This window comes from Gopherus evgoodei, chromosome 3 (genome assembly GCF_007399415.2).
Source record: "Gopherus evgoodei ecotype Sinaloan lineage chromosome 3, rGopEvg1_v1.p, whole genome shotgun sequence".
Lineage (NCBI taxonomy): Eukaryota > Metazoa > Chordata > Testudines > Testudinidae > Gopherus > Gopherus evgoodei.
In genome coordinates this window covers 111,883,859-111,910,388 of record NC_044324.1, presented here as the reverse complement: position 1 = coordinate 111,910,388, position 26,530 = coordinate 111,883,859, and the positions used below count along the sequence as shown (strand labels likewise).

Genomic DNA, 26,530 nt, shown 5'->3' with positions numbered 1-26,530 from the left:
TCTAACCACAGGGTAACTTTTCCTTCCAAGCTGCCTTGCTGATCTTGCCAGGAAGGAGAGGGGGGAGTAGAGGCCCTGCCAATTAATGTTATCTGGGAAGAGAATACGGAAGTTAGCTCCTTCTGCACTGGAGGCAGGATTCAGATGAACCCAGGCCTGTCCATCAAAATCCATAAGGAGACTGGCATTAAAGGAGGTAACCAGGTGCATAGGAGTGCTACACAGGTAACACCCCAGCATCCATCCGTACCCACCCAACATGCCCAGGTTCCTCTCATCTTTGAATGTCTTCTAAAATTTTCCTCACCACCGTTGTTTTTGCAGAGGGAGCCAGCTGGCCTGTTGCCTCATTTGTGTTTTCATGTGAGCTGAATAGCTTAGGATCTGCTTCTCAAAATACTGCTGGAAACTTTCAGAAGACTAGGTAGCCTGTGTGACCCTTCTGTTTAGCAGTAGATCAGAAGAGGGGTTCAAGACTGGGCATAAGGTACCCTATACTCCACCACATAGAAGAAAAATCCAGACCTTCCACCCAAATCTTTCCCCAGAGAAGTATGAACTTCCATTGTTCATCTCAATGGGAAATTGATTCTGAAACCTAATGATGACAATGTAATCATCAATGTTAACCACTCCACTGCTGATCAAAGCATACAGCAAAAAGGAGGTAGAATCATAGTGTGAAGATATACACAGTCTACTGAAAATTTCTTCTCAGTATTGTGAATGGGTAAAGCCAGGGGTTCTGGAACAATTTATACAGAGGGGTTGCTAAGAGCCATTGAACTAGACTGTAAACCCTGTATATGATGGAAACCACTTCAAGCCAGGGGGTGCGGCAGCACCTCTACTTCCAACACCCATGGGTAAAGTTTGACTTATAGGCAGTTTTTTTAAGTGTATCACCAGTTATATTTTTCCAGTAATACCCTAGGCTCCAGCTCGCAGAAGTGTCTAAACCTCAGAGAAATTTTCTGTGAACATGGGCTGAGGTTTGTTGCTGGTTTGTCTTTTCTTCATCATCATCATGTTCCTATTACGCCTCTGGCGTTTACGGCAGTGATGGAGCTCATCCACTCCTGTTTGTTTCTGGCAAGTCTTTCAATGGTTCCTCAGGTTTTTCAGCTGGGCTTCCACAGCTCTACGCCATGTTGTTTTCAGGTCACATCATTTTCGCTTGCCTTCAGGCGTCCATCTTATTGCTACTCTGGTGATGGAATCAGTTTCCATTCAAAGCATGTGACCAACCCATCTCCAATGCCTCCTGGCAATGATGGTGCTCAGATTCTCTTGGCTGCATTGTATCAATAGATCTTGGTTTGAAATTGTTCTGAAACAAAAGATATGGAGGATTTTTCTGAGGCAGGCTGTATGGAATGAAGACGGTTTGGACATGTCATACTTTCTCATTCTCCAGCATTCTGCACTACAAAGTACTGTTGAAAGTATATCACTCTGACAAATCTTGACTTTGGTTTTGGTGTTGTATTTAAGTTCCTGAAGGTGTTCCTGGCTTCATTGATTTTGTTCCAGATGTCCTGGCTTGTTCCACTTTCCTGGCTGATGGTGCTGCCCAAGTACATATGTGAATGTTTCTACATTGGTGAGAACATAATCCTCTGTCTGTACTGGCGATAGTGTGGCAATATTAAAGGTCATGATACATCTCTTATTGCAGTTGATTTTCAGTCCAATTTGGTGGCTGAATGTGTTGAGTCGAGTTGTTTTTTCTTGTATATGGTGTTAGGTATGTGATAGAGTGACATCATCCACAAAGTCCATGTCTTCAAGGGATGAGAAGAGTGTCCATTTAATGCCTCTTGGCATGTCTTCCATTGTACACCGTATTACCCAGTCGATGGCAATGTCGAAGAGGATTGTAGATGTGACACACCCCTGATGTACTCCTGTTTTGACTTCAAAAACTTTACTGAGAGAGAATTATACATCTAGTAAAGGACGTGCTGCTGAAGGATGCTGCCATTACTGTCTCCTACCAGCAACTCAGGTCCAGGCGGCTTTTGCTTTAGGATTTTTTCAGGGGGCTGGCAGGCAGCAGAAGAATATGGGTATGGCTTAGTGTTGGGATACTTTGTTGTAATCTTAAAGAGAAAAAAGGGGCTGGGGGATGCATAATGAGAGCTAATGGCTAGAAGCTAGAACTAAAGAAGATACCTTCCCTGGTAAAAAATTGTAATTAATCATTGTAACTGTTTATCCAGGGATGCAACAAATTCCCCATCACTTAGTCTTTAAATCAGAATTGGATATCTTACTAAAATATATGCTATAGCTCAAATGGAAATTATGGCCTTGATGCAGAAATTTAGGACTTCAATTCTTATAGACTATTTCCCAGAGGGCTGCCTTGCATAAAAACTGCAGGGGGCATGAACATATTTACATATGCTGGCTCCGGCCAGCTCCATGTGAATTTAAATCCTGCAGAAATTACCAGGTGAAGTTCTGTGACCTGTGTTATGCAAAAGGTTAGAGCAGACCACCATGATAGTCCTTCAGGTTATAAACTCTACGAATCTTGTGTAATGGTCACTTCTACTTTGCTACATGTTGCGCAAGCGCCCTCCCCGCCCCGCGCGGCTCCCACAGGTTTGTCTGTCGGTTTGGAGCACTGATAACCACAGAACATTTACACCGATGTGAGTCCAGTGACTATGTGTCATGTCCCTGTTGCTGTGACGTTAACTTCGCAGCTGTTCTTTGTAACCCTTCACAAAGTCTCAGGGTAGAAAAAGGACAAATATGTACTAAAGCCGCTGATTAAACAATTAGGGTGAAGCAGCCTGTGTTTGTCAATGAAAAACTGGGAGGGAACGGTAGTGTCAGCTGCTTCTCCCGCGCGGCTAATGAGCGGGCTTAATGTGAGCTGAGCATGCTCATTAATAACAACAGAGGCTGCTTCTCTAATCAGGCTCCTGCTCTCACAATCTTTCCCCTCTCTCCGTGCAAAATACCGGGATAGACAGACGGAGTTACGTAATAGTCTGGTGAAGCTACATTGGGCTGCGGTATCCAGGACCCCTCGCTATGGGCAGCCAGGAAGCAGAGACCCAGGAGACTTTGCAAACCCCAGGTGGGAGTAAGAGTGTTTTTGGTACTTTCGGATCCTGCTCTCTTTAACCCTTTTTAGTGTGTCCGCTGCCTTGTTTTCTCCGCCCTCCGAGGCAATTGGGCAATCGCTTAGCTCACCCAAGCAGTCTCCGGATCCTTTCGAGACTCCGGGCTGGCTCCTGCTTGTTTCGTTCAGTTGTGGGGCTGTTTGCTGCTGAAGGAGTTTTCGTGATCACTGTGCAACTGGGAGGGGGAGGATCGCCGCGGGATTATTTACTTTTCCTGTTGTTGTTCTGCCACTAAATTGCCATCAGAAGAACTTAGAACCGTACTAAGATCACTGGCACGTCTTGCCGTTGACGTGTCAACCTCTCGCTGTGGAAATTAACCCATAGCAATCTGTTCTGGGGTAATGTGTTCAATTGGCTATTTCTTTTTATGAGTCAGCTAACTGAAGCGCAACGGACACTGGGTTTGCTTAGTAAAGGTTTATACAACGATGATGTCAAAAGGTTCTTGCTGGCTATTTAAAAACCCTCTGAAGCTAATTGCGACCCTAGCCAAATAATGGGAAGTCTTACTAGTGGGGCCTGAAGCCAAACCTGTTAAGTAACCATCCTAATGCACCCTGGTTAAAGAGCATTTTTTTTCTCCCTGGTAACCATTTCTGGCCTCAGCCTCATCCTGGAATGCAGCAGGGGACCCCTCCCTCTGCCCCTCCCATTTTTTAAGGACAATTACTTTACCAAGTACTTAGCAAACAAGAAGGTTCAGGTCTTAATCCTCATGCCCTGTGACCATGGCAATAGAAAACAGTAAATTTTAAATACCATCTATTACAAAACTTTATTTGAAGGATACAAAGAGCTGGCAGGAGGCCTACACCTGTATTTTTAAAGTTTATTAGATCTTTATTTGTAAGCTGACTGTTTCTAGGTCTCTGGGCTGTAAAACAAAGTGTATGCGAGGGGTCAGGTGCAGACTTTCTATGGCACATTTAATGATCACTAATACTGTATAGACAAAAGACAACTTTATTTGCTAGAAGTTGTCAGTTCACTTAAAGGTGCCCTGGGGTCTGCTCAGGCACCCAGTACTTTGGGCAGTATATAGTCCCACAAATAATCCAATTAACTTCAGTGGAGCTGTGTGATAGTCAGGATTTGACATGGTCACCCTTTCATCATTGATGCTGCAAGCTGCTCAGTGTGGAAAGACACTGGGACTCTTAGAAGTCAAAGGGACTGTGGGTGTAAGGGGCTGGCTATCTGTACAGATTAGCTTGCAGGATTGGGGGAATCTTCACTTATGGTACAGTAATATATTGAGAAAATGATGGGCTTAGGGCTCTTAATGGCAGAACATAAATTACATTTTCCACCCATAGGTTTAGGTTACTAGTTCCAAATTCCTGGAGGGCCCATTTCTTGTAAACAGACAGCTTGAAATTGCATCCCTGTTTATCAGAGCCTAATACAAATATTTTTAGTTCTAGAAAATGGCAGACCAGAAGTTCCATGTGAAGGCGCAAGTAGGTTTACCAGAGATCAGCTCTTCACAATGGCAGCAACAGCTTGTTTAAACTTCAGTTCAATGATTTGCTATTCGATCCTGGGACCCTTTTTTCCAAGAGAGGTAAATCAATGTACAGTTTTGCAAACTATTATTCAGATGTTTAAAAAAATGAGAAGTAACTTTAAAATATTAATCTGATAACTTTTATATTGTGGCATCACCCCTAGAGGCTACATGTGAGCTCAAGATCCTATTGTGCCAGGTGCTGTAAGAGACTGTTCCTGCCACAAAGCACTTACAGCCTGTCTTAGATGAGGCTGTAACAGTAGAGAGGTGAAGTGATTTGCCCAACCTCATGTAGCAGGTCAGTAGAAGAACCGGGAATAAAACCCAGGTCTCTTGACTTCTATTCCAGTGCCCTATCCCCTAGATCACTCTTGTCTCCCCTGCCACCCCCAACCCATCCACTTATGTCTTCCTCTTCAGCCTTTCCCAGGCAAACATTTGCCAGGCTGGCAGATAGGAAAACCATCTTTACTGTCACATTACATTGAATAAGCTGAGGAAAAAAATGCATGTGGAGCCCCATGACACTTCAGAGTAATCTTTTTAGAACAAATCCATGGGGGGTGGGTGGGAGAGAGAGAGGCCTTGAACATTCTAGTGTTCACTCTATGCAGCAGATGGGTGGATCTTCAAAGCTTGCCCCCAGATTCTGCATAGCCACCAGGATCTGTGAGAGGCCCGCACTCTCAGCACAGAGGTCTTGTTCCAGTGCTGGCATCAGCCTGAGCTCCACTGGCAGTGCAGCTCCAGTGGAAAGGAAAAGTACAGTAACAGAACATATAACTTCTTCCCAGGTAATTTCTATAAGGCCAGTGGGGAGATGTTGGCATCTTTCCCCCTGCCCAGTCCACACTGCCTCCTCTGCATGGATCCCAAATTTGCAGGGTGTCCTCTGTGGCATCCTGGGATGTGGGGGTAGAGGAACCATGCTGTGGAGACAGCAGATTCCTTCATTTGCCCCTTCCTTGCAGGGGGGATGAGATCTGTGCACACCAGGTTCCACTTCTGTATGGACTTCGGGAATGTGTTCTGTCCCTGGGTAAGGTCCTACTAGCTGACCTGTAGTGCAACACAGCAACTTAGAATTTCCATCCTTCACCCCTGCTTCTCTTGGAATAGATGCTGCTTCTGCTCCTGACTACAGAAATAATAAATTGTGGTGCAAGGTGATTTTAAATTGCTGTAGAATTACTGCTGAATCTCCCACTCCTCTTCAAAAGAGAAAATGCTTTATGACCATACTGGCAGGTACAATGAAAGGATAAATCATAGATTATTAGGGTTGGAAGGGACCTCAGGAGATCATCTAGTCCAACCCCCTGCTCAAAAGCAGGACCAATCCCCAAATTGCCCCCTCAAGGATTGAACTCGCAACCCTAGGTTTAGTAGGCCAATGCTCAATCCACTGAGCTATCCCAGATGGATGACTTAATTAGAAAGTATTTTAACCTAAGGCTAACAACAAAGCAAACCACTATATACAATGTTTTTTGTTTTGTCCATGTTCTAAATCTGGCTGTCTTGGTATTTCCTTTTTCAGGCAGAGAAAAAGGGTGCCAGTGATACAGTTGTTGGACTGATTTTTGGATGCTTTGCTTTATTCAATTTCTTGACTTCTTTAATATTGGGCAATTATGTAAGTATCTTTATCTTTAAATTTTTCAGTACTGACTTAATTATGGAATAGGACCTAATAACCTCACTCAGAGCCTGTTCCAAACAAATCGGTTTATGACTGCTAGTGCACATAAGCTTGCTTTCTTAAACAGAGGAAAAGAGATGGTGGTTAGTGGCTAGGGAAAGCTAAGTTACATACTTGGAGACTCACTCCATCCTCTAGTAAATATGGTTAGGTTGTCTTCCTATATTCCAGTTGCTTTTACAAACATCCTCTTGGTAACAAAGAGCCTGAACACTTGTAAATTCAACTAGAAACATGAAGTTGCTCTGCTGACCTTCAGCAAGTGCTCCACAGACCCCAGGAGAAACTGCTTTTCTAACAGAAGGCATGTTTCTCTCTGACTGAACATTCAGACTGTTGATTTTGAAGCAGTAGAAGTCTGTGTGCTGTTTTTTAAAATAATGGGTTGTTGCAGGCAGAGCTCCAGCAAAAAGGGGTCAAACACTGAACCAGAACACACTGTGATCAAAGCTCTCCTTTCCACTCCTTTTTTTCGGGAGTAACTTTTTTTTTTTTTTAATTGCACATTTGTTGGACTTCTGGCTAATAGTACCTAAAGCTTTGAGAAATGTCAGTTTTGGAACAGCAGCAAAGAATCCTGTGGCACCTTATAGACTAACAGACGTTTTTGGAGCATGAGCTTTCGTGGGTGAATACCCACTTCGTGGGATGCATGTAGTGGAAATTTCCAGGGGCAGGTATATATATGCAAGCAAGCTAGAGATAACGAGGTTAGTTCAATCAGGGAAGATTGTTTTGGAACAATGAATGGAACACCCCCTTATGCACTCTCTGCATTGACTGCAGTCAGGCCTGCCAGTGGGGATGGAGATAAATCATTCAAGGAAAACATTTTAAGGCTAGAGAATATCTTCTAGGTTCCTACCCTAAATGTGGCTATCAAATATAATTCTTAATCCTGTGAACAGGTTGCTTTATGGCCACATCTTGACTTTTTTTTTTTTTTTTTAAAGGATTTTAAGATTAATTTTTCTCCTCTTTCTTTGGATAAGGAAGGGAGGAGAGAAGAAAAATCCTCTAGTGTTAAGGAAAGTGGAGTTAGACCTTCACAAAAAAAGGACTCTTGCAACAGACCACTGATATGGGGTGGGAAAAGGAGGACACCCTACCGTCTTCTCCCCACTGATGTTCTGTCTGGCGTATTTACCTTATTGCACTTGTTAACTCCTTCTACTCAAACCATGGCAAGTTCTAAGTTTACCTTATTCCTTGCTCCCCTCCATCAGTCTACATCCACCACCCTTTTCTTCCTGTGTTTCGTATTATTTTCTCACTATTTTCTCTCTCCTGCTACCTTCCCCCTCCTCCCCCACCCCCGCTCATGTTAGACTCCACCTGGTGTTTTAACACAGAACTGAAGATACTCCTCTTGCTGAGCCAGGAGGCTGCCTCAGAGCTAGGTGTGGCTGGAGCTGTAGTTTTTGTGTATCTTGGCAGAAGTTGGGAGTACATATGTCTGCTTAACCTTCTCCTGTGAAGTAGGTGGGAGCTGTGGAGAAGTTGAGGTCTCCACTGGAGGTGCTGCTGTGTGAAACATATAATTCATTACTAATGCAATAAAGTACATAGCCCATAGCAATGATTGGACATCTCAGGGTTTCACTGAAAGCAGGACAAACCACTGGCTTCAGTAAAACACGCTGCAGTACAGGGACTGTTTCTCTAGCCCTGAACAATCCAAAGAAACTGAAATGTGTGCTCATGCTAAGGGAGGGTTAGAATGCAATAAAAAGTCCCACTGACTTAGTTTTGAAGGTGACATGGCCATAGGCTGTCTCCCCAGCTGCCCATTTCCTAGCTGGCAGAGTCAAGTGAAAGCAGGCCACGCTGTCTTGCTTCCGGGATTTCTGAGACTAGGGAGAAGTGAAGTGCGTTCCTTACCTCAGAGATGGTTACTAGTTTCTTTTAAACTGGCTTCCATGACAATGGTCTTTTCCTTGAACAATTAGCCTTCCACAGATCCTGTGTTTACTGCTTCTGGTGCTTATATGCCCTGAGCTGCATACCTTGTTGTCTTGAGTTAGTTGCTAGTCTGTTAGATAGATGAGCAAATGGAAACAGCTATTTTAGTCGGCTCCACATAGCCTACCTTAATAGCACCATTATTGCCTGCTATAGGCAATGCTGGATGTATGTGAGTCAATCTATCTAATTGATATAAGAATGCTGGTGCATTCTGCCACTATACAGAGGCTACAGCAAATGACAGTGAGAGTGTTACCGCTACCAGTGACTTATGAGGGGGGGGGGAGGAGTAGGTTAAGTCACTTAACCATTTAGAATATTTTTAGGTTTGGTTACAAGCTAAGTGTGTGTGTAGTGGGGGAGAATGTCTGTCTGATTCTCTGCCTTTGTTCTGTCAGGGATTTTTCTAGAGCATGCACAGTGTTTTTGATTTCATAACAAAACTCCCCAAATAAGTTTCCTTTATAAAAGTGGACTTGAAGTAATAAATGTAATATTTATTCTTCACCAATTGCAGCTTGTACAAATTGGAGCCAAATTCATGTTTGTGGCTGGGATGTTTGTCTCGGGATGTGTTACAATTCTGTTTGGGTGAGTATTTTCTTGCTGCTTATTTCTAGTGTGCAATTTGCATTGTGTTCTAATCATATGAAAAACATATGATCTTGTTAACTCAGGGCAGGAGTCAAAAGACCTCAGCTCTGTTTCTGACCTTGGCCTGGTGACTTAACCTCTTTGCCTTAGTTTTTCTTCTCGGTAAAGTGTGACTAATACTTGCCTAAATCATGGAGTTATAAGCCTTGTTTAGTACTCTGAGATCCTTGGTTGGAAGATGCCATAAATGTAATTTGCTATTATAGTTATTGGAAAAACCTCAACTAAGTATGGTAATAAGTGCATACAAAATCTAGCTCACAAAATGGGATTTTTAATTGTTTTAAATCCACTTGGAAATCAGAAGCTTTGCCTGGCAATTGTAGGGACTAAGGCACTAACTTGTGCAACATGTAAGCATTATTTTTTTAAGTGTCTAGTCCCCTTTGGGCAGCTGTGAAATCGGGGATGCTTCCTGGCAAAACTATGAGAAGCAACAGAGGAAGGCACTAGAGTTCTTGACGGGGTGAAGGACCCTGTGCTGGCCACTTGCCTCCAAAGGACAGGGGTAGCTGGAGGAGGGCTAGAGACAATTTCCCTCCCCTTCCCAGCAATAAGTGGTAGAAGATAAAACTCACCTTTCCCCTTTCAGGTGGTAGGGGTATGTCTGCACTGCGTTGTCCACTTGGGACTATGGAACTTATGTCTCCAGACTTGGTATTTCTGAGCCTGTACTTTTTGCATATGCACTGCACTACATGGTGAACATGGACTTGCAGTTTCTGGACCTGGGTCTCTCAATCCATGCTGATGCATCTGTACCGTGCGACATAGACCCAAGTCAAACTTTCTGATTCTGGGGGCGTATCCCAGGCCTCTTGGTGAACTATCCAGCTGAAGGGATTTCCCTACATCCCACTGAATTTTCACATCACCCCTGCCCCCAGTGGTCAACTTTGTTACATGCAGTGTTGCCAATTTAATTGTTGGAAATTTGAATTGAAATTGAAATGTATTAATACACCCTTTAAAAGCATATATAGCATATGATAAAGTACTTGTACCTGAAAAAAGCATAAGATTTGAAAAGTATGAACAAAGACTAGCTTCCTCACACAGCTGTATTTTTTTTTATCATCATGTCGGCACATTTGTTTTGGTGATGTTGGCTAACCTAATTTCAAATTATAGCTTGTAAGCAAGGTCTCGATGAGCTCTTCCCTGACAGCTAGTGATGCGCCAGGGATAGGAGGAGAAGGCTTCAGAACCAGCCTGTATTTACATGAACACACCTACTCTGCCTAGGTATCCAGCAGACAGGGCTGTGTTGTTTAAGTGATCAGTGTTGGCTGATGTTGGGTTACTTTTTAGTATTGAATGTGGGGGTAACAATGTTCTCCTTATTGTATAAGGAAAGGCAGCAAAACTGTACTTCGCCTTTCTTGATTTGGGGAGGGGGAGGTCACCCTCAAGAACTGCACTCACTAAGCAGGGGATTTGGATGCCAGATCCCAGTGGCAGGAGAGAGGATGGGGATAGGTGTTTTGCTTGGTGTGGGCTCTGCCTAAGAGTCACAGGCACAATTTGACCTTGCCCCTCTCCCCAGTTTAAAGATGGTGTTGATTAGGCTCTGTAGAGTCATTTTTTTAAATGACGATTAGAGCTGAAATCACTGATAATCAGGTCTAAGTGCTTAGACTTCTGTAGGACAGTGTTTCTGTGGAAGCCTCACTGCTAGTGCAGACTGGGAGGTTCCCCTACTGAGAGCTGAAATCACTGGGAGCTGGTGGAACTTCGAGACCAACTCGCAGAGCTCACAGTGGCAGATGGCAGCAGAAGGTAACAGTGTGGGGCCAGTGGTAAGTTAACAGTGGCACAACTAACAATGCCCAGAGTGAGAGTCTGGAGGAATGAGCAAGGTGCCTTCCCTGCTATCCACATCAGGGTGGGAGGTGAGCTCACGTGAAAGCACCGCTGAATTCAAGGACAACTACTATGAGTGAGGTGCAGTGGAGGGAGAAGGGAGGGAAAATTTAAAAGAACATTTTGTTGCGCTATGTTTAACTCCAGAATGCTAGATTTGTGACTGGGAAACTTAACTATACATTTCCTAGTAGCCAGGATTTTTAAAATGCATTATTTTCCAAGGTTGTTACCTCCCATTGTCGCTATCTCAAGAGGCTGTTACCTTGGAGTTTCTATATTAAACATTTTTGCTTTTTACATAAGAATGGCCATACTGGGTCAGACCAATGGTCCATCTAACCCAGTACCTTGTCTGCTGAAGTGGCCAATACCAGGTGCTTCAGAGGGAATGAACAGAACAGGTAATCATCAAATGACCCATTCCCTGTTGTTCATTCCCAGCTTCTGGTGAACAACGGCTAGGGATACTCAGAGCATGGTATTGCCTCCTTGCCCATTTTGGCTAATAGCCATTGATGGACCTATCCTCCATAAACTTATCTAGTTCTTTTTTTGAACCATACTATAGTTTTGGCCTTCTCAACATCCCCTGGCAACAAGTTCCATGGGTTGTCTGTGTTGTGAGAGAAAGTATTTCTTTTGTTTTAAACCTGCTGCCTATTAATTTCATTGGGTGACACCTGGTTCTTGTCTTATGTGATGGAGTAAATAACATTTCCTTATTCACCTTTTTCCCCACCAGTCAAAATTTTATGGGCCTCTATCATTCCCCCACCTCCCAGTCTCTTTTCCAACCTGAAAAGTCCCGTCTATTTAATCGTTCTTCATATGGAAAGCTATTCCATAGCCCTAATAATTTTCGTTGCCCATCTATGTACCTTTTCTAATTCCAATATATCTTTGAGATGATGCAACCAGATCTGCACCACGTTATTCAAGATGTGAGCGTGCCATGGATTTATATAGTAAAAGTGGAGGAGCTTGTTTTGCCAGTCTGATCAGCAAAGCCAATGCTGACAAACTACATGAAAAGGCTGCAACACTCCAAGTCCCTGGACTGCATTAACATGCAGAAAGCCTTATAAGCCAATCACTGTCAAAGACAACTTTAGAAGTACTTGATGAGGCTGTTAATGTGGGAGAGACAAGTTTATGCACACAAACATAGTTGTTGCATCATACTTTCTATTTAAGCAAGAGCTACCACACACTACAAACTGGAGGCCAATGTTAAGTGCATTGTCACTAGTTAATCCTGAAGTTGGATGCTGGTTCCAAAAATAATTGGCAAATGCTTACTATCTTTCTGCAAGAAATTCAACTAACTGGTTAGGCCAAAAAGTTTGCCCACCTCTGGTCTGAGGGCCACATGTGGGTGGGGAAATCAAATGTAGGCATGGGGGTGTGGTGTGCAGGAAGGGGCTAAGGGGAAAGGGTTGGGGCACAGAGAGGGTGCAGGAGGGGGCTAAGAGCAGGGGGTTTGGGTGCAGGACGGGGTTGAGGTTCGGGCCAGGCCAGCATGGGGCTGCTTACCTGGAGCAGCTCTGGGGTGGCAGCAGTGCTAAGACAGGCTGCCTGCCTGCCCTGACCCCATGCTGCTCTTGGAAGTGGCCAGCACCATATCCTTGTGTCTTGTGGGGGAGGGAGGACAGAGGGCTCTGCATGCTGCCCTAGGCTGTGGGTACCTCCTCTAAAGCTCCCATTGGCTGTGGTTCCCTGTTCCTGGCCAATGGGAGCTGCGGGGGGTGGTGCTAGCAGGCAAGGGCAGTGCATGGAGCCCTCTGCCCACCCTCCCCACAAGGGCTGCAGGGACGTGTTGCTGGCTGCTTCTGGGAATGGCATGGGGCCCATAGCGCCATGGGAGTGGCAATCCCGCAGGCCAGATCCAAAGCTCTGACTGGCCGGATGTGGCCTGCAGGCCATAGTTTGCCCACTCCTGTGTTAGACATATGCAGTGCAATAGTGAAAGACTCAGGAGTTGAAAAAGTGAAGAACTCTCACCACATTCAAAAAATTTATGTACATGGCTGATGAATGCACTGATGCAAATAGGTATCAGGTATTAAGTCATTGTGTACATTGATGTCAGTGGTAGGTCAATAGATGCATTTCTAGATGTTCAGGTTATAGAAAACACATCAGCTGCATCTGTGACAATCTGCATCTTGGAGTTTCAAATTACAAGAATTTAACCCCAAACAGATGGTTGCTTGTGCATTTGATAGCGCTGCAAACTTCTCTGGAGACCTAGTGGAGTACAAGTTTTGCTCAGAGAAAAGTATAACCCTAATCTCTCCTATACACGCTACAGAGGCCATCTACTCCAACAAGCACTAGTACCAGCTGTAGAATCTCCAAAAGACATTTAAAAAGCCATAAATTTAATGTCTTCATTATGCTTTTGCTTAAAACAAAGTCCAGAAAGACTGACTGTCTTGTGGAGGGGAAAAATGGATACACTGGGACTGAGACTGATATGATTCCAATCTGGGAATACCCACTGGCTTTCTCATGAATGACCTCTGGCTGTTGTCTTAAAATTACTGCAGTGTTTATTACTGGCTTTGGAAAGTATCTAGCAAGATAGGACAGATCTAAGTGGTGAGGCTGGTGGACTACTACTGCTGCTATGTTCAGAGAAGATTGTCACCATTCTCTCTTGTAAGTCTACTGTTGAAACCACTTGGGTCATTAAATAATGCCATCTGGGCATCTGCAACAACAGTAGTATTCCTTTGTCCAGGAATTGATCCAAATTTAGCATCTATCAGAGTGATACGTTAAAAACGTACTGGAGGAAGCAAAGACTTCAGTCCAGAAGTTGACTAATAAAGGCACTTGTATTGAATCCTTAAGTGAAGAGGACAAGATGTGTTTAAGCCAGCTGAAAAAGTATACAGACTTGATTCTTACAAATCTACAACAGCTACTTCTGGATTGTCCTCAGCTTCTACGTAGCTTTTTACAGATGCCTGTCTTATAAAACACTGACAGTGGAGTGGGGCAGTACCAGAAAGGGGCCTGCCATATGATCAGGACAGAATAGAGAATGTGAACCTACAGTGGAATATCATAAGTCAAATCTTCATTCATTCATCTTCAACTTCTTTATCATCACTAGTGGCTCGACCCAATCTTTGTGCTATGTTTCCTGGGATGAAAGAAGTAGGAATTCATCTCTTGCTACTCCAAGTCACCACAGCTACAGCTAAATGTTCTTTTTCTTCATTGAATAGAATTTTTTTTGTTCTGAAAGAAGTTGCCTTCTATCTGATCATGTGAATGAACTAATGAGCATATCAATGGAAGGACTGGACCTCCGAGAGTCCACCAAGGATAAACTTCTCAAATGCACTGCATTCATTAACAGAGTTGTGCAAACTTACAAAAAAAAATCAAGAAGGATGAAGATGTGTGCTTCACACAAGGCTTGAGGAGCCAACTTTAATTGGTGGTGGTGGTGTTTTTAAACATGAGTTAAATCTAATAAAATGGTTGTGGAAATATTTTGCAATTTTTAGTATGATGCTATACGGCCCACCTTCACTCTCATGGTCTCATCGTTGACCCTCACCCACCCTGTAAATTCAAACAGTTCCCCTCTCCCACCCCCATTTCAGTTCCTGGGGAAAACACTAGCTGTAGCTACTCTAGATCTTAGTTCATGGAGTACCAATACTTGACTGTCCATTCCATGGTACTTGACCAGAAGTTGTCTCAGCCTGCCAACACATGCAGTGGAGCCATCTTTGGGTCTACATACTCCTAGCAACTGGAGCCACCAAGATGGATGAAGCACCTTTGGAAGAACTTGTCAAGCTTTTTTTTTTAATACGTCTGAGACACTGGTGGACATCTTGGCAGTCATTTTGTCCTTCCAGAGGGACTTATTTAAAAAAAAATTAGCAGACGTCAACTAGTGGCTGTTGCTCATGACTCTTGCTATAGCCACAGATTCCCCATATGTAGATTGGTGCTTCTGGAGCAGGGCCATGAGCATAGACTGGTGGGATTACATCATCATGTGGACCTGGGATGCCCAGCAGTGGCTCCAGAACTTTCAGATGAAGCAGTTGATGTTTCTGGAGCTTTATGAACAGCTTGCTGTGACCCTGCAGTGTCAGTGTGCATACATGAGGGAGGGAGGCCATGCCAGTCCAGAAGCAGGTTCCTATAGCCAGCTACCAGCTGGCTGTCCCTAACTGCTATAGGTTTATAGCTATCCAGTTTTGTGTTGGCAAATCTGCCTCAAACTGCTACCAATACAGCTATCAGAACTGTGATTTATTCAAAGGTTAGTGGGCATAAACAAAGTCCCTGAAATAATTGTTGGTGTTGAGAAAATGGGCTTTCCAAACTGTGCTGTGGCCATAGATGGGACTTGTGCCTTTAGTCTTGCCCTCCTCTAGGAGCATTTTGAATGCACAAACCACAAAGAATTCTGCTCCGTCATTGTACAGTATCTGGTTGAACACACTGGCCACTTCATGGACTCTAACATAGACTGTACTGGCAAAGTATGTAATGCCAGGATTTTCCATAGATTGGGACATTCTTCCCACCAAGTGATGTTATAAATGGGTAACTGTCCCACTGGGGGACCCTGTGTTGTACGCACTTTTGCCATGACATTTTAAACCGTACCCTGATGTCAGAGGGTCTGGCAAAAGAAAGCTGATTATACTCTCAGTAGCTGTAGAATGTGTTTAGTGGATTGAAATCCTGTTGGTGTTCTTTTCAGAAACATAAGAATGCCAAATTTATCAATGCCATCTGCAGTATTGTGCCCTGCTGCATTCTGCATAATGTCTGTGAGGACTAAGTTGAGCCATTCCAACAGCAGTGGACTCGGGATCCTGCTGGATTGCTTGACTCGTATACAGACCCAAAAAGTGCACCTGTCCTAACTGTAGCAGGATCCCTATATGCAATGGAAATCAGGGATGTTTTTTGTGACCACACTGTGGGCTTGCACAGCCCTTAGGATGAGGGTGAATCATTCATGTGTGAATGTAAGTGCATCCTAATATAAATGGTGAGCAAAATACTATCTGTTGGGAGATGGGTTCTGTTCACACATTCCACTAGAGGTGGTGGTTCTCATGAGTTTGAACTTATGGATGCAGTGCAATATATTGTTGTGCCTATTTTATACAATGAAGATAAAAAATGCACATGTTTTAACCTACTGTTTTGAATTGCCATGTAGGTCAGCTTTAGTAAAGATGATAAACAGTTTTCATGACTCCATATTGGTGTGAAAATAAAATCACTATTTCTAGATATGCATCTAATAACTGACTACATATAGGACACTCAAAATTAGTGAAACAGAGCTTGGAGTGTTTTATGTCCCTGTGCTCTTTAGCCCTTCTAGTGTGTGCTGCGTGCTCTGGCCCCTGCTGCACCAGTGTGGAGGAGTGAACAGGGTATACTCGTTGTCTCCACATAACATTTATTCTGTGTGGTATGGACCACTCAACCACAGAATTGTGCAGTTCTCTGACATGGGATCACTGCACCATGGAGGGGACTCATGGAATGGGGGCTGGAGTTGGAGTCTGTAATCTCACTGTCACGAACACAAGCAGTCTCTCAACCAGTTACTTCTGTTGTACTCTATTTTCCTCTCTCAAGCACTGTTTGGCAGTGCAATTTCTGGAAAACAATCTCTCCGCACTCAGCGCAGCCTCTTTTTGGCTGGACCTGGCCATTGGCATTGAAGTTGCTGACTGGCCTTATTCAGGATGTCCATCATTCTTCATGTACCTGTTCCATTGACAGGAGTATGCCTCCTCCACAAGGTTCATGGCTGGCTATTGTAGCCCTGCAGAGGTGGAAGGGCATGCCAAGCCAAATGAAAGAACACATTATTGTCTGAGTATTTAAAAAAATAGTTTGACTTCATCTGGAATCTTAAGATAAAAAAATGATACTCTGGGTTTATTATATTCAGATAACCTTCTGTTCTCAGACACTGCTGAGAGTTGAGCAGAAAGTAGTTACACATTACAATTAAGTCCAATTTACAAGATCAATTTAAATTCAAATTAACAGACCATTTTCCCCTTGTGGGGGAGGAGACAGCTTACCATGGCTTACTCTGCATGGTTTTATAATCCTCTTAGGCTATCCACTTTCTGTAGGACATAATACTTCTGGCAATTCCTGAATGCCAAAGGGATCTTGTGTTCCAAGCTGTTGGGGACAAGCCAGCTGTGTATGATAATGGCTTGTTGGCCCTGACCAGCAATCTACAAGAGGAGGGGGCTAGTGACCTACAGAGGAGCCCTATTTAATAAGCCTATCCCCTGAAATCTGACCACCTATTTGGAGTTCCTGCTTCAGGAAAGTTTGCAATCTGCAAATGAGATTGGGTGAAAATTCATGGGCAAATCACCAGGATCCCATTATCCTGCAGATGTATTGCAGCCCCCTGGAACGCGCCCTGCAATTTGGTCAGTGACCCTGGTGCAGCTTGGATTTACAATACATCCTCTATGGACTATATACTGGACAACTTGGACTCTTAATACAGCATCCATAGAGTGTATAGACACCCCAGGCACAGGCCAGACTTATAATAGGCTATACATCATCTAAATAACATCCCCGTTCTCCTGGGATTGTATTTGTATAATATGGGACTTCAAAGCATCCCCCTCTCCACCACATTTCTGTATTCAATAACAGAATAAGAGTTTGCATTTATAAAGTACCTTTCAGCTGAGGATTTCAGGTTGCTGACTGTACCAATATGTACCTGTTGTACCCATGGGAGGTATACAGACCCAAAAAGTGCACCTGTCCTAACTGTAGCAGGATCCCTATATGCAATGGAAATCAGGGATGTTTTTTGTGACCACACTGTGGGCTTGCACAGCCCTTAGGATGAGGGTGAATCATTCATGGGAGGTACAACAGGTACATATTAGACCATCCATTCTGCAGATGATAAAGTGAGGCAGAGAGAAGTGAATTGCCCAAGATCACACAGTGGGTAGTATGGCACCCAGGGACTACATACAACTCCCCCAGTGTATTTCAGACCGTGAATGTGGCACCAATGGATTATATACCCCCATTATAGTAATTGGATATGCAGCTCACCCTGGTCTGATTTGTATGGTGTGTTGTAATACCAGAAAAGTCTGTGTAAAGATTTTAATTTTAACATACCTACACTGCTTTGTGACAGCATTATTATCAAGTAAAAATTGAATCGTAACCGCTTGTGTAATATTTGTATTCACTTCCCAGTATTCATTGTGTCCCCCACCACATGGAATTCAGAATGGTTCTGGCAGGTCTTCCACCATTAGTTGATATATGCTGCTACCCCTGGCTTGTAATAATAATTTTCATTGGGGCATAAGCTGAAAATGCATCCCATCCATATATTAACAACAAACATGGGGTCAGAAACTTACCAGACTCTGGCAGTACTACTGCCTTCTCTGCTTTTGTTGCTGTGGGGTGTTCCTCTGGGCTATCCTCACGTGCTGTCTGCTCTGGTAGTAAAGCCTCTTCAGGGACCGTTGTAAGTACCAGAGAGTCACTTCCTGAGCTTGATCCAGTGGCTGCTGGCTCTCCTTTGATGCTGCCTGAGAGTTAGGGATGGCATCCTTATAACCCCCGTTAAGCAGATAGTCATGCACCACCATGGACTCAGTGGTCAGTGCAGCTCTCTTTACCCTGCCAAAGGCCTCACAGAAGAGGCAGGGAGTTCCCAGATTTGGGCTGTCATCTCTGACTTTTGAGTGGTTGGTCTTGAGCTGATTGAGTCTCTCTGCATTGACCAGCTGTCTGGTGGATCCCCAACGTCGCAAACTTCTGCAACATTTCCTGGGACACGTGATCATTTCTGCAACTCTTGATGAAATCAGACATCTTGTTTGCCTCACGCCAGAGATTAACCAGAATCTGGCTGTGTTCCCATGGCCACCTAGCAGTGCACATAGTGTGGGGCTTGTGATGAATGGGCTCATAGATTTGCCCTAATTGTGAGTTTTAACTGTAAAAAGTGAGTGTAAATTCATATGATGTCACGGTAACCTATTCTAAAAAATGTTGTAGCGAGTGCAAGAGAACCAGACAAAGAAGCTCAATTAGTCTAAACCACAAAGGCCACGTTGATTATTTCAACAGTCTTTGAATTATATGCTTGGCTTATGAACAGGAGATGTGAAGTTAATATACCAATATTGATATTTCAGATATTAGGCCTAATTGGTGAACAAAATAATAAGGGTAGAGGCTATTCCACCCATCACTCCCTCTTTGGGGTTCTTAAAACATTTTTATGTGGGGAAAGTCTGAAAACAAAAATACAGATGAAGAACAGACAGAAACTACTGCAGTGAGCTTCACCATCATAGCTGCCCCCCCTTCAATTTCCTAGAGCCCTTGACTTTCCTCATCCTGATCCTGAGAGGTATCCTGACCAGAATGGACCAGAGAGAGAGGGACCCAGGTGACATCGCCACCCCTGCCAGCTCCAGCTGAATCCCAAATGCCACCTGGGATGACCATTATGCCATCTTTGAGACCATCGAAGAGACTGTCAAACAAGGGCACTTTTTCTTCTAAAATTGGACTTCAGCAACAGCAATGAGCTGACATGGGCTGGAGATTTCCTCATTGCTGCTGTTGAAGTCCAATTTTAGAAGAAAAAGGCCCCTTGTTTGATCGTCTGTTCGATGGTATCAAAGACAGGAATAACTGTCCTTTTTGGGGGGGGGAGGGGGGAGAAGAAGTTAGGAAATCTCCAGCCCTTCTCACCTAACTTCTCTTTTCCCAAAAAGGACAGTTATTCCTGTCTTTGATACCATTGAAGAGACTGTCAAACAACACTTTTTTTTCTTCTGAAAACTCTTACAGCGAAAGGGGATGAGATGTTAAAATGAAAGCCATATTTAATACTTTACATTTCAAATGCTTTAATTGCTTTTCCTTTTCTGTATCCTTAACAAAAGGTTAAAAGGATATTTAATGATGTTTTCTATGGTGCTAAGGAGGCTGAAGTCTCTGTAACCTAACTCCCGAACATTGTTTTCTGCTATTTAATGTTAAACAGTGACTGGATTATGCTAATACATTTGGCCCATTTATTCCATGTATATTAATACAACCGGCTGCTTCTTGTTGCTGGGCATAGTGAACACAGGAGATGGTTGAACCCAGTTCAACTGTCGGCATTGAAAGGAAGGATTGCTTCCAATGCCTGGGAACTGACTAGGTAGTTTCGGACGCGAAGGTCTGAGAATCACAGGACCAGAGGATTGTGGTATAGTGGTGATAGACTCTTTGGCCACAAGTCTAGGGACCCAGGCTTGAGCTGCATCCATGCTACAGAAAGACGGCACTTGGACCTGAGTCACAGCAGGGCTTGGGCTCAATTTCACCTCCCCCTACCCCCCTTGGTGGATCCTAAGACCCAGGTCCTGAGAGCTTACTGACTCATCAGAATATTTTTATGTGGATGATAGAGAAGCCTGGGTCTGAGGCTGGGTTTATAATGCAGTATTAAACATACCCAGAGATAGTGGAGTTTCTAATGTATCAAATGTATATTAGTCATAGGCACATACAAAAAAGCTGGAGTCCCTAAGCAAGGTCCAGAGACAGCACCTTCCACAGCAACTAGGAATAAAAGTGGAGATGAGCTTCATATGAGGATTCTGGATCTGGACTCTAATGCGAGGAGAGCCTACGTTGGCTGCTAGGTGTCCAAACTTTTCAAGCTCTTTCTTTATATGATGTTATACATATGTGATAAGTAAGAGAGATTCCCATTTGACAAAGGGCAAGAGACTTGCCCTGTGCTTTGACCACTGGACCATACCATATCTAGAAGACGTCAGGAGTTTACCTTACAGTTGTATTTTAAGGATTGGGGGTTTTATTTTGCTAAATTTCATTAGTTTCCTTGTTTTTTCAGTTTGTTGGATAGAGCACCTGATGGACCAGTATTCATTGGTTTGTGTTTTCTGGTTAGAGCGATGGATGCCATAGGCTTTGCTGCAGCAGTGACGGCATCGTTTTCTATTCTTGCAAAGGCTTTTCCCAATAATATAGCTACAGTAATGGTATGTACAAAACTACACATTATAGCCAAATGTCAAGAATAAAAGTGTTTTAATGACTCTCATCTTTATGCATTTTGTATACCAAACAGCCACTGTAACCATACAGCTAGTGTCAAGTGTGTACCATATGCTCCTCCAGCTTAAAAAAAAAAAAAAAAAAAAAAAAACTCGAATTAAAATGCTATATGCGTGAAGGAATAAACATGATTCAAGTGCAACAAAAGTTATGTAGGTCCTGGAACAATGGAAGGAATGAAGATGTAAAACTGAGTTCATTCAGTAATTTTTACAGGAGCGTTAGAAAATAAGTCTTTGACTTTCTCAGGATTAGCTGAGGAGGGATTTTTAATATATTCTTGTTGTGATCCATTTGCCAGTGTTTGAAACATGGGTAGAAGACTGACAGACAACGTATAACTTGAAAGCTTTTTAAAAATGCAACAATTTAATCTAGTCTTCATGAAAACTGAATTCTGTTATGACATGGCGTATGACATTACACAACAAAGGGAAATATCTTGGTTTATCATACAGCTTTCTGCTTAAGAATCAATCTGTAACCAGAGGCTTCAGTGAGGAGTTAAACCATCACAGCTGGGATTTTTCTTCTAAGGTTCGTCAGTTCTAGTGGGACTGTTACAAAGTGCTGTTGTGTCCAGCTGCATTGGTGATGGCTTCACTAGGAATAGATAGAAGGGAGAGCATGCTGACCAAACCCTGCATGATACTAATGTTATGCCCTAGCTTTAAAAGCAGCAAGCCAGTAGCAATGGGAGGAGGGATCTAAAAAGTGGGTGTGGCAGGAGACTTGGAGTAGGAATTGGTGCTGATGTTTAATTACATAGAGGTAATATTTTTTTTGTTTGGGATAGCGGAGGAGAGCTGAAGTGCAGGGGAGGATGGAGGCTTAAATAAAATTTTAATTGGGGGTGGGGGGAAACATTTGACAAGATCAGATCCTCGATTTCCCTATGCAAGGCCCCAGGTCATGAAGGTACTTGAAGGGACTTGTTGAACTTGGGCCTCTGGCACCTGTCAATCTTGCTCTAAATATAAGCTGATCAAATGATGTAGCACACTTCGGCAATGGGGACTAATGGTACTATAACAGGAAGAGATGAAGTCTATGTCGGTCCCCTTCATCCTGTTCTTTGAGGTTGTATCCAATAAAAGAAAATTAATGGGTCAAATGTATCTTTGTTGTAGCTTGATAGACTTCGTTAGATAGTTGCAAGGGCTAAACTTGACCAATTGTATGTAGGCAGAAAAGTTATTTAATTTAAGGCATCTTTCACCCAAGCCCCAAAGAGGTGACTTAATGATGATTCATTGTGATATGCTTACTAAGTTCTCCCCTTCAGGTTCTAATGTAATTTTGTATTTGGGAAATGTAGTCACTTCATTGCTGGCCTCTTTGCAGATGTATTGGGTATATGGAACAGCACTGGAGATGTTTTCCCCTAGGAACTGAGTACATTAGGCATCATTTGAGTGGCTAAGACTGAAAAAGTAAGCAGTACATTTGGTCTTACTCTTAAAAGCTCACTTAGCTTTTAACCAGCCAGCTTTTCAGTCTACCTTTGCTGTCCTTGCATGTAAAGGTTTTGATTTATGGTTATGATTTGTTCTAGCTCTTGATCAATGACCTACTAATGATCTACTAACTTTTATTCTCTTTCTCTCCTCCTTCCCCTTTGCCCTCTCCCTCCCACAGGGCAGCCTTGAAATTTTTACAGGGCTTGGACTAGTGCTGGGCCCACCTATAGGTGGCTTTTTGTATCAGTCCTTTGGCTATGAAGTCCCTTTCATAGTGCTAGGATGCTTAGTGCTGATCCTGGTGCCTCTGAACATGTACCTCTTACCAAAATATGGTAGGCTCTTTTCCTTCCACTTCCTTTGTTCGGTATTTCAAATTTGAGATGGATGGATAGATACATAATCACTCTAGTAAAACCCTTTAATTCCTCTTGTATGTAGCTATCCTTGTGAGATCCCTGGAGATGGATCAAGCACGAGAAGTCTGTGGCAAAACTGCAACTGATTTTAATGGTGCAGGATCAGGTCCTTGTTGAACATAACTAAAAATCATGGATGCATGTGACTTGGAATGAATCTCCTCTCTTGTGTCCATCCCTGTAAACACTAGCTTTCTCTGTTGCATTGAAATGAAGTGAGATTTTTTTCTACATGATGTGTCTCTTTGGGACTTTTAAACAGTAAGTTGTCTTAGGGTAAGTCTACACAGAAAAACAAATAAACCCCACAGCAGCGAGTCTCAGAGCCTGGATCAACTGACTTGGGTTTGCACTACTGGGCTAAAAATAGCAGTGTAGATAAGATGTTCTCAGATTTTTGTACTGGTGACCTCTTTCACACTGCAAGCCTCTGAGTGCAAACCCCCCTTATACATCAAAAGCACTTTTTTTATACATTTAACACCATTATAAATGCTGGAGACAAAGCAGGGTTTGGGGTGGAGGATGACAGCTCACGACCCCCCATGTAATAACCTCGCAACCCCCTGAGGGGTCCCGACCCCCAGTTTGAGAACCCTTGGTGTAGATGTTCCCACGTAGGCTGGAGCCCAGCTCTGAAATCCACGAAGGGTCTCAAAGCCCCCACTCCTGCCTAAGCAGGAATGTCTACACTGCGATTGTTAGCCAAGTAGCAGGAGTCCAACTAGCTGACTCAGTCTCTGAGACTCACCGTTTTGGGTCTTTTTGCAGTGTAGATATACCTTTTTGTCTAACCATGCTGTTGAGCAAGTTGGAGGTGTACAGTACCGAGGACAAAGGGATTCCTATGTATTGCATTCCACGATGCAAGATATATTTCACACATGGAAGAGAATCCAGCTGCATGCAGTTCTTTGAAGTCTCATGTTGTTACTGCATTTCATTAGATCAAGTTTGGATGGCTCAGTTTTGAGGAGAAAAAGATAGCTGGGGGTATCTGTTGATCTAGCATAAATAGCCTATGTTAAAAAATAGTCATCATATTGCTGGAGGGAGAAACTAATAGAAGAGTACAGGTGTGATTAACATTGGAGGATCAGAGGAACTGCATGGCTAAAGACCCTAATCTTTTTAGGAAGCCCAAAAGGGAGAGGATGGCAATTATAACAAATCATAGGAAAGGAAGCACCACCTATATATACAAGTCTGTATCCTGCATACTACTGTTAGATGAGATATGCTGGTTAACCATTTGTCTGTCTTTGGAAGATGGTTTATCGCTTGGATATAAATACTCTGAATTATGCAGCTTTGGAATTCTGCATTGTGGAAGTCCATTGTACAAAGAGCTATAGGCTCTGATCTTGTAGATAATAGTGCATGTGAGTAGCAGTCTCATTGTACGCACAATGAGATCATACACATGTTGAAGTGTGTGCAGGATCAGGCCCATGGAGCATAATTTAGAAATGTAAAACATCACAATAGCACCTGAAAAGTGGTTGTATTTCTTATATTTGTCTATTCTATCATCTTAGTCACTCAATAAGCATTTGCCCAACTATCTTGTTCTAAACTGAAGGTATTAAGTAGGAAAATTTAAGTTCTGATTGCTTTCTTCATTTGTCAAGTTTCCAAGCAGGAGGCTTACAATAAATAAATCTGATCTTATAACAATGTCCAAGGATGACCTGTAACATTCTAAATTTTGTTTCAATTTGTGTGAGAGACAACTACCTTCAAAGCAGTGGAAGAGGGAGAACACTGAATCTTGGAAGCAAGAAAGTGTGTTATAAGTGTATCGGATTAAACACAACCCATGTACCAAAGAACACAGTTTCTTTCCTTTTTTTAAAACAGATGCAGTCGCTACCAAGGACTCATTCTGGATGCTCATTACTCTGCCAAAAGTTGTACTTCTCTGTTTTACTATATTTTCACTAAGTGCATGTTTAGGCTTTTTGGATCCCACCATGTCACTATTCGTTTCAGAGAAGGTGAGTCATCTTAATGTGCAAGAGATGGGTTAATGACTTCAGCAATATGGAGTACTTTAATCCAAATATTTTAAAATCAATGTTCTAATAAATCTTGTTCTAACAAATGTACTTATTTTCCGTGTTATCTGAGCCTGGTATTGTATTGCTGATTCTTACCCATTTCCTGTCTCTGGTTAGGTATGTACAGATAATGCTTGTGAATGTTAGGGAATTCACTTGCATGTGATTGGGTAAGAAGAGTATTTTCAGACTGTGCAATAGCTGCCATTCTGGAATATTTGAACTGACTGAGCTCTTTAAATCTAAATGTATGAATTGTTGATGGCATTGTAGCATTCGCCTATAAAACTAGGTAACGTCAAATAGCAAGTGAATAAAGCTTACGCTACAACATTCTACATAAAAATGGCCATACTGGGTCAGACCAAAGGTCCATCTAGTCCAGTATCCTGTGTTCAGACAGTGATCAATGCCAGCTGCCCCAGAGGGAGTGAACAGAACAGATAATCATCAAGTGATCCATGCCCTGTCGCCATTCTCAGCTTCTGGCAAACAGAGGCTAGGGACACCATCCCTGCCCATCCTGGCTAATAGATATTAATGGACCTATCCTCCATGAGTTTATCCAGCTCTTTTTTTGAACCCTGTCATAGTCTTGGCCTTCACAACATCCTCTGGCAAAGAGTTCCACAGGTTGACAGTGCGTTGTGTGAAGAAATACTTCTGTTTCTTTTAAACCTGCTGCCTATTAATTTCATTTGGTGACCTCTAGTTCTTGTGTTGTTTACTCCTTCTCATAACACTTCCTTATTTACTTTCTCCATACCAATCATGATTTTATATAATCTATCATATCCCTTCCCCCCTTAGTCATCTCTTTTCCAAGCTGAAAAGTCCTTGTCTTATTAATTGCTCCTTATATGGAAGCTATTCGATATCCCTAATCATTTTTGTTACCCTCAGAATGCTTCTCATTCTGTTTCAGCTGCAGTGAGACTCCTTTCCTCTCTTCTTCCCATTCACTATGCTGAATATCTTTTCATCTGACTGTTTAGAAAAATCAAATCTTTGGCTTTTACACTGCAGGGAAAAAAGTATTATGAAGGCAAGTCATGCTGTAAAATAAATGCACCAAATAGGAAACTATAAATACTATAGAATTCTACTAACTGTTAACAAAACTAAAAATTGGAGATGTAAATACAAGAGTTACTTAATATCAATATCTGAGATTTAGATTTCAAACACCCCAGATTAAGTTTCAGCATTCTGGATTGGGGGGCAAATCTGTTTCCTTTGAGATTAGACTTGAACTGTGTATGTCAGTGGAGTGATGGAACCTGATGAACTGAAGATATTTGGGATAGGGAAGGGAACTGAAAATCTACAGCTGATATCCCAAGTATTGAAAAATATACTTCACACAAAAATAAGGAAAAAAAATATTGACTTCAGCCACTTAATTTAAAAGGTAATGATAATGGAATACTAATTCCCATGCTTTTGTCAAAATTTTATTTTGCAGTTCAAAGTACCAGCTGGTTATGTGGGGTTAGTTTTCCTAGGTTTGGCACTTTCCTACACCTTGTCTTCACCATTGCTTGGGTTTCTAAGTGATAAAATGCCAGTAAGTACAATCTCTAATTA

At 42.7% G+C, this 26,530-nt stretch overlaps 1 protein-coding gene across 2 annotated transcripts in view; it reads left to right on the top strand.

Moving 5' to 3' along the window:
- The first annotated feature begins 2,576 nt into the window (after window positions 1–2,576).
- Window positions 2,577–26,530, top strand: part of SLC18B1 (solute carrier family 18 member B1) — a 33,440-nt gene continuing 9,486 nt past the window's right edge. Inside the window, exons 1-8 of one of the 2 annotated variants that reach the window (XM_030556333.1) lie at window positions 2,577–3,094; window positions 4,562–4,707; window positions 6,194–6,289; window positions 8,838–8,911; window positions 20,838–20,928; window positions 22,643–22,799; window positions 24,744–24,880; window positions 26,409–26,510. In XM_030556333.1, the coding sequence (XP_030412193.1) occupies window positions 3,049–3,094; window positions 4,562–4,707; window positions 6,194–6,289; window positions 8,838–8,911; window positions 20,838–20,928; window positions 22,643–22,799; window positions 24,744–24,880; window positions 26,409–26,510 (849 nt within the window). In that variant the 5' untranslated portion in view covers window positions 2,577–3,048. Of the gene's footprint in view, window positions 3,095–4,561; window positions 4,708–6,193; window positions 6,290–8,837; window positions 8,912–20,780; window positions 20,929–22,642; window positions 22,800–24,743; window positions 24,881–26,408; window positions 26,511–26,530 lie in introns of both variants that reach the window. The other variant, XM_030556332.1, reaches the window with a different exon arrangement.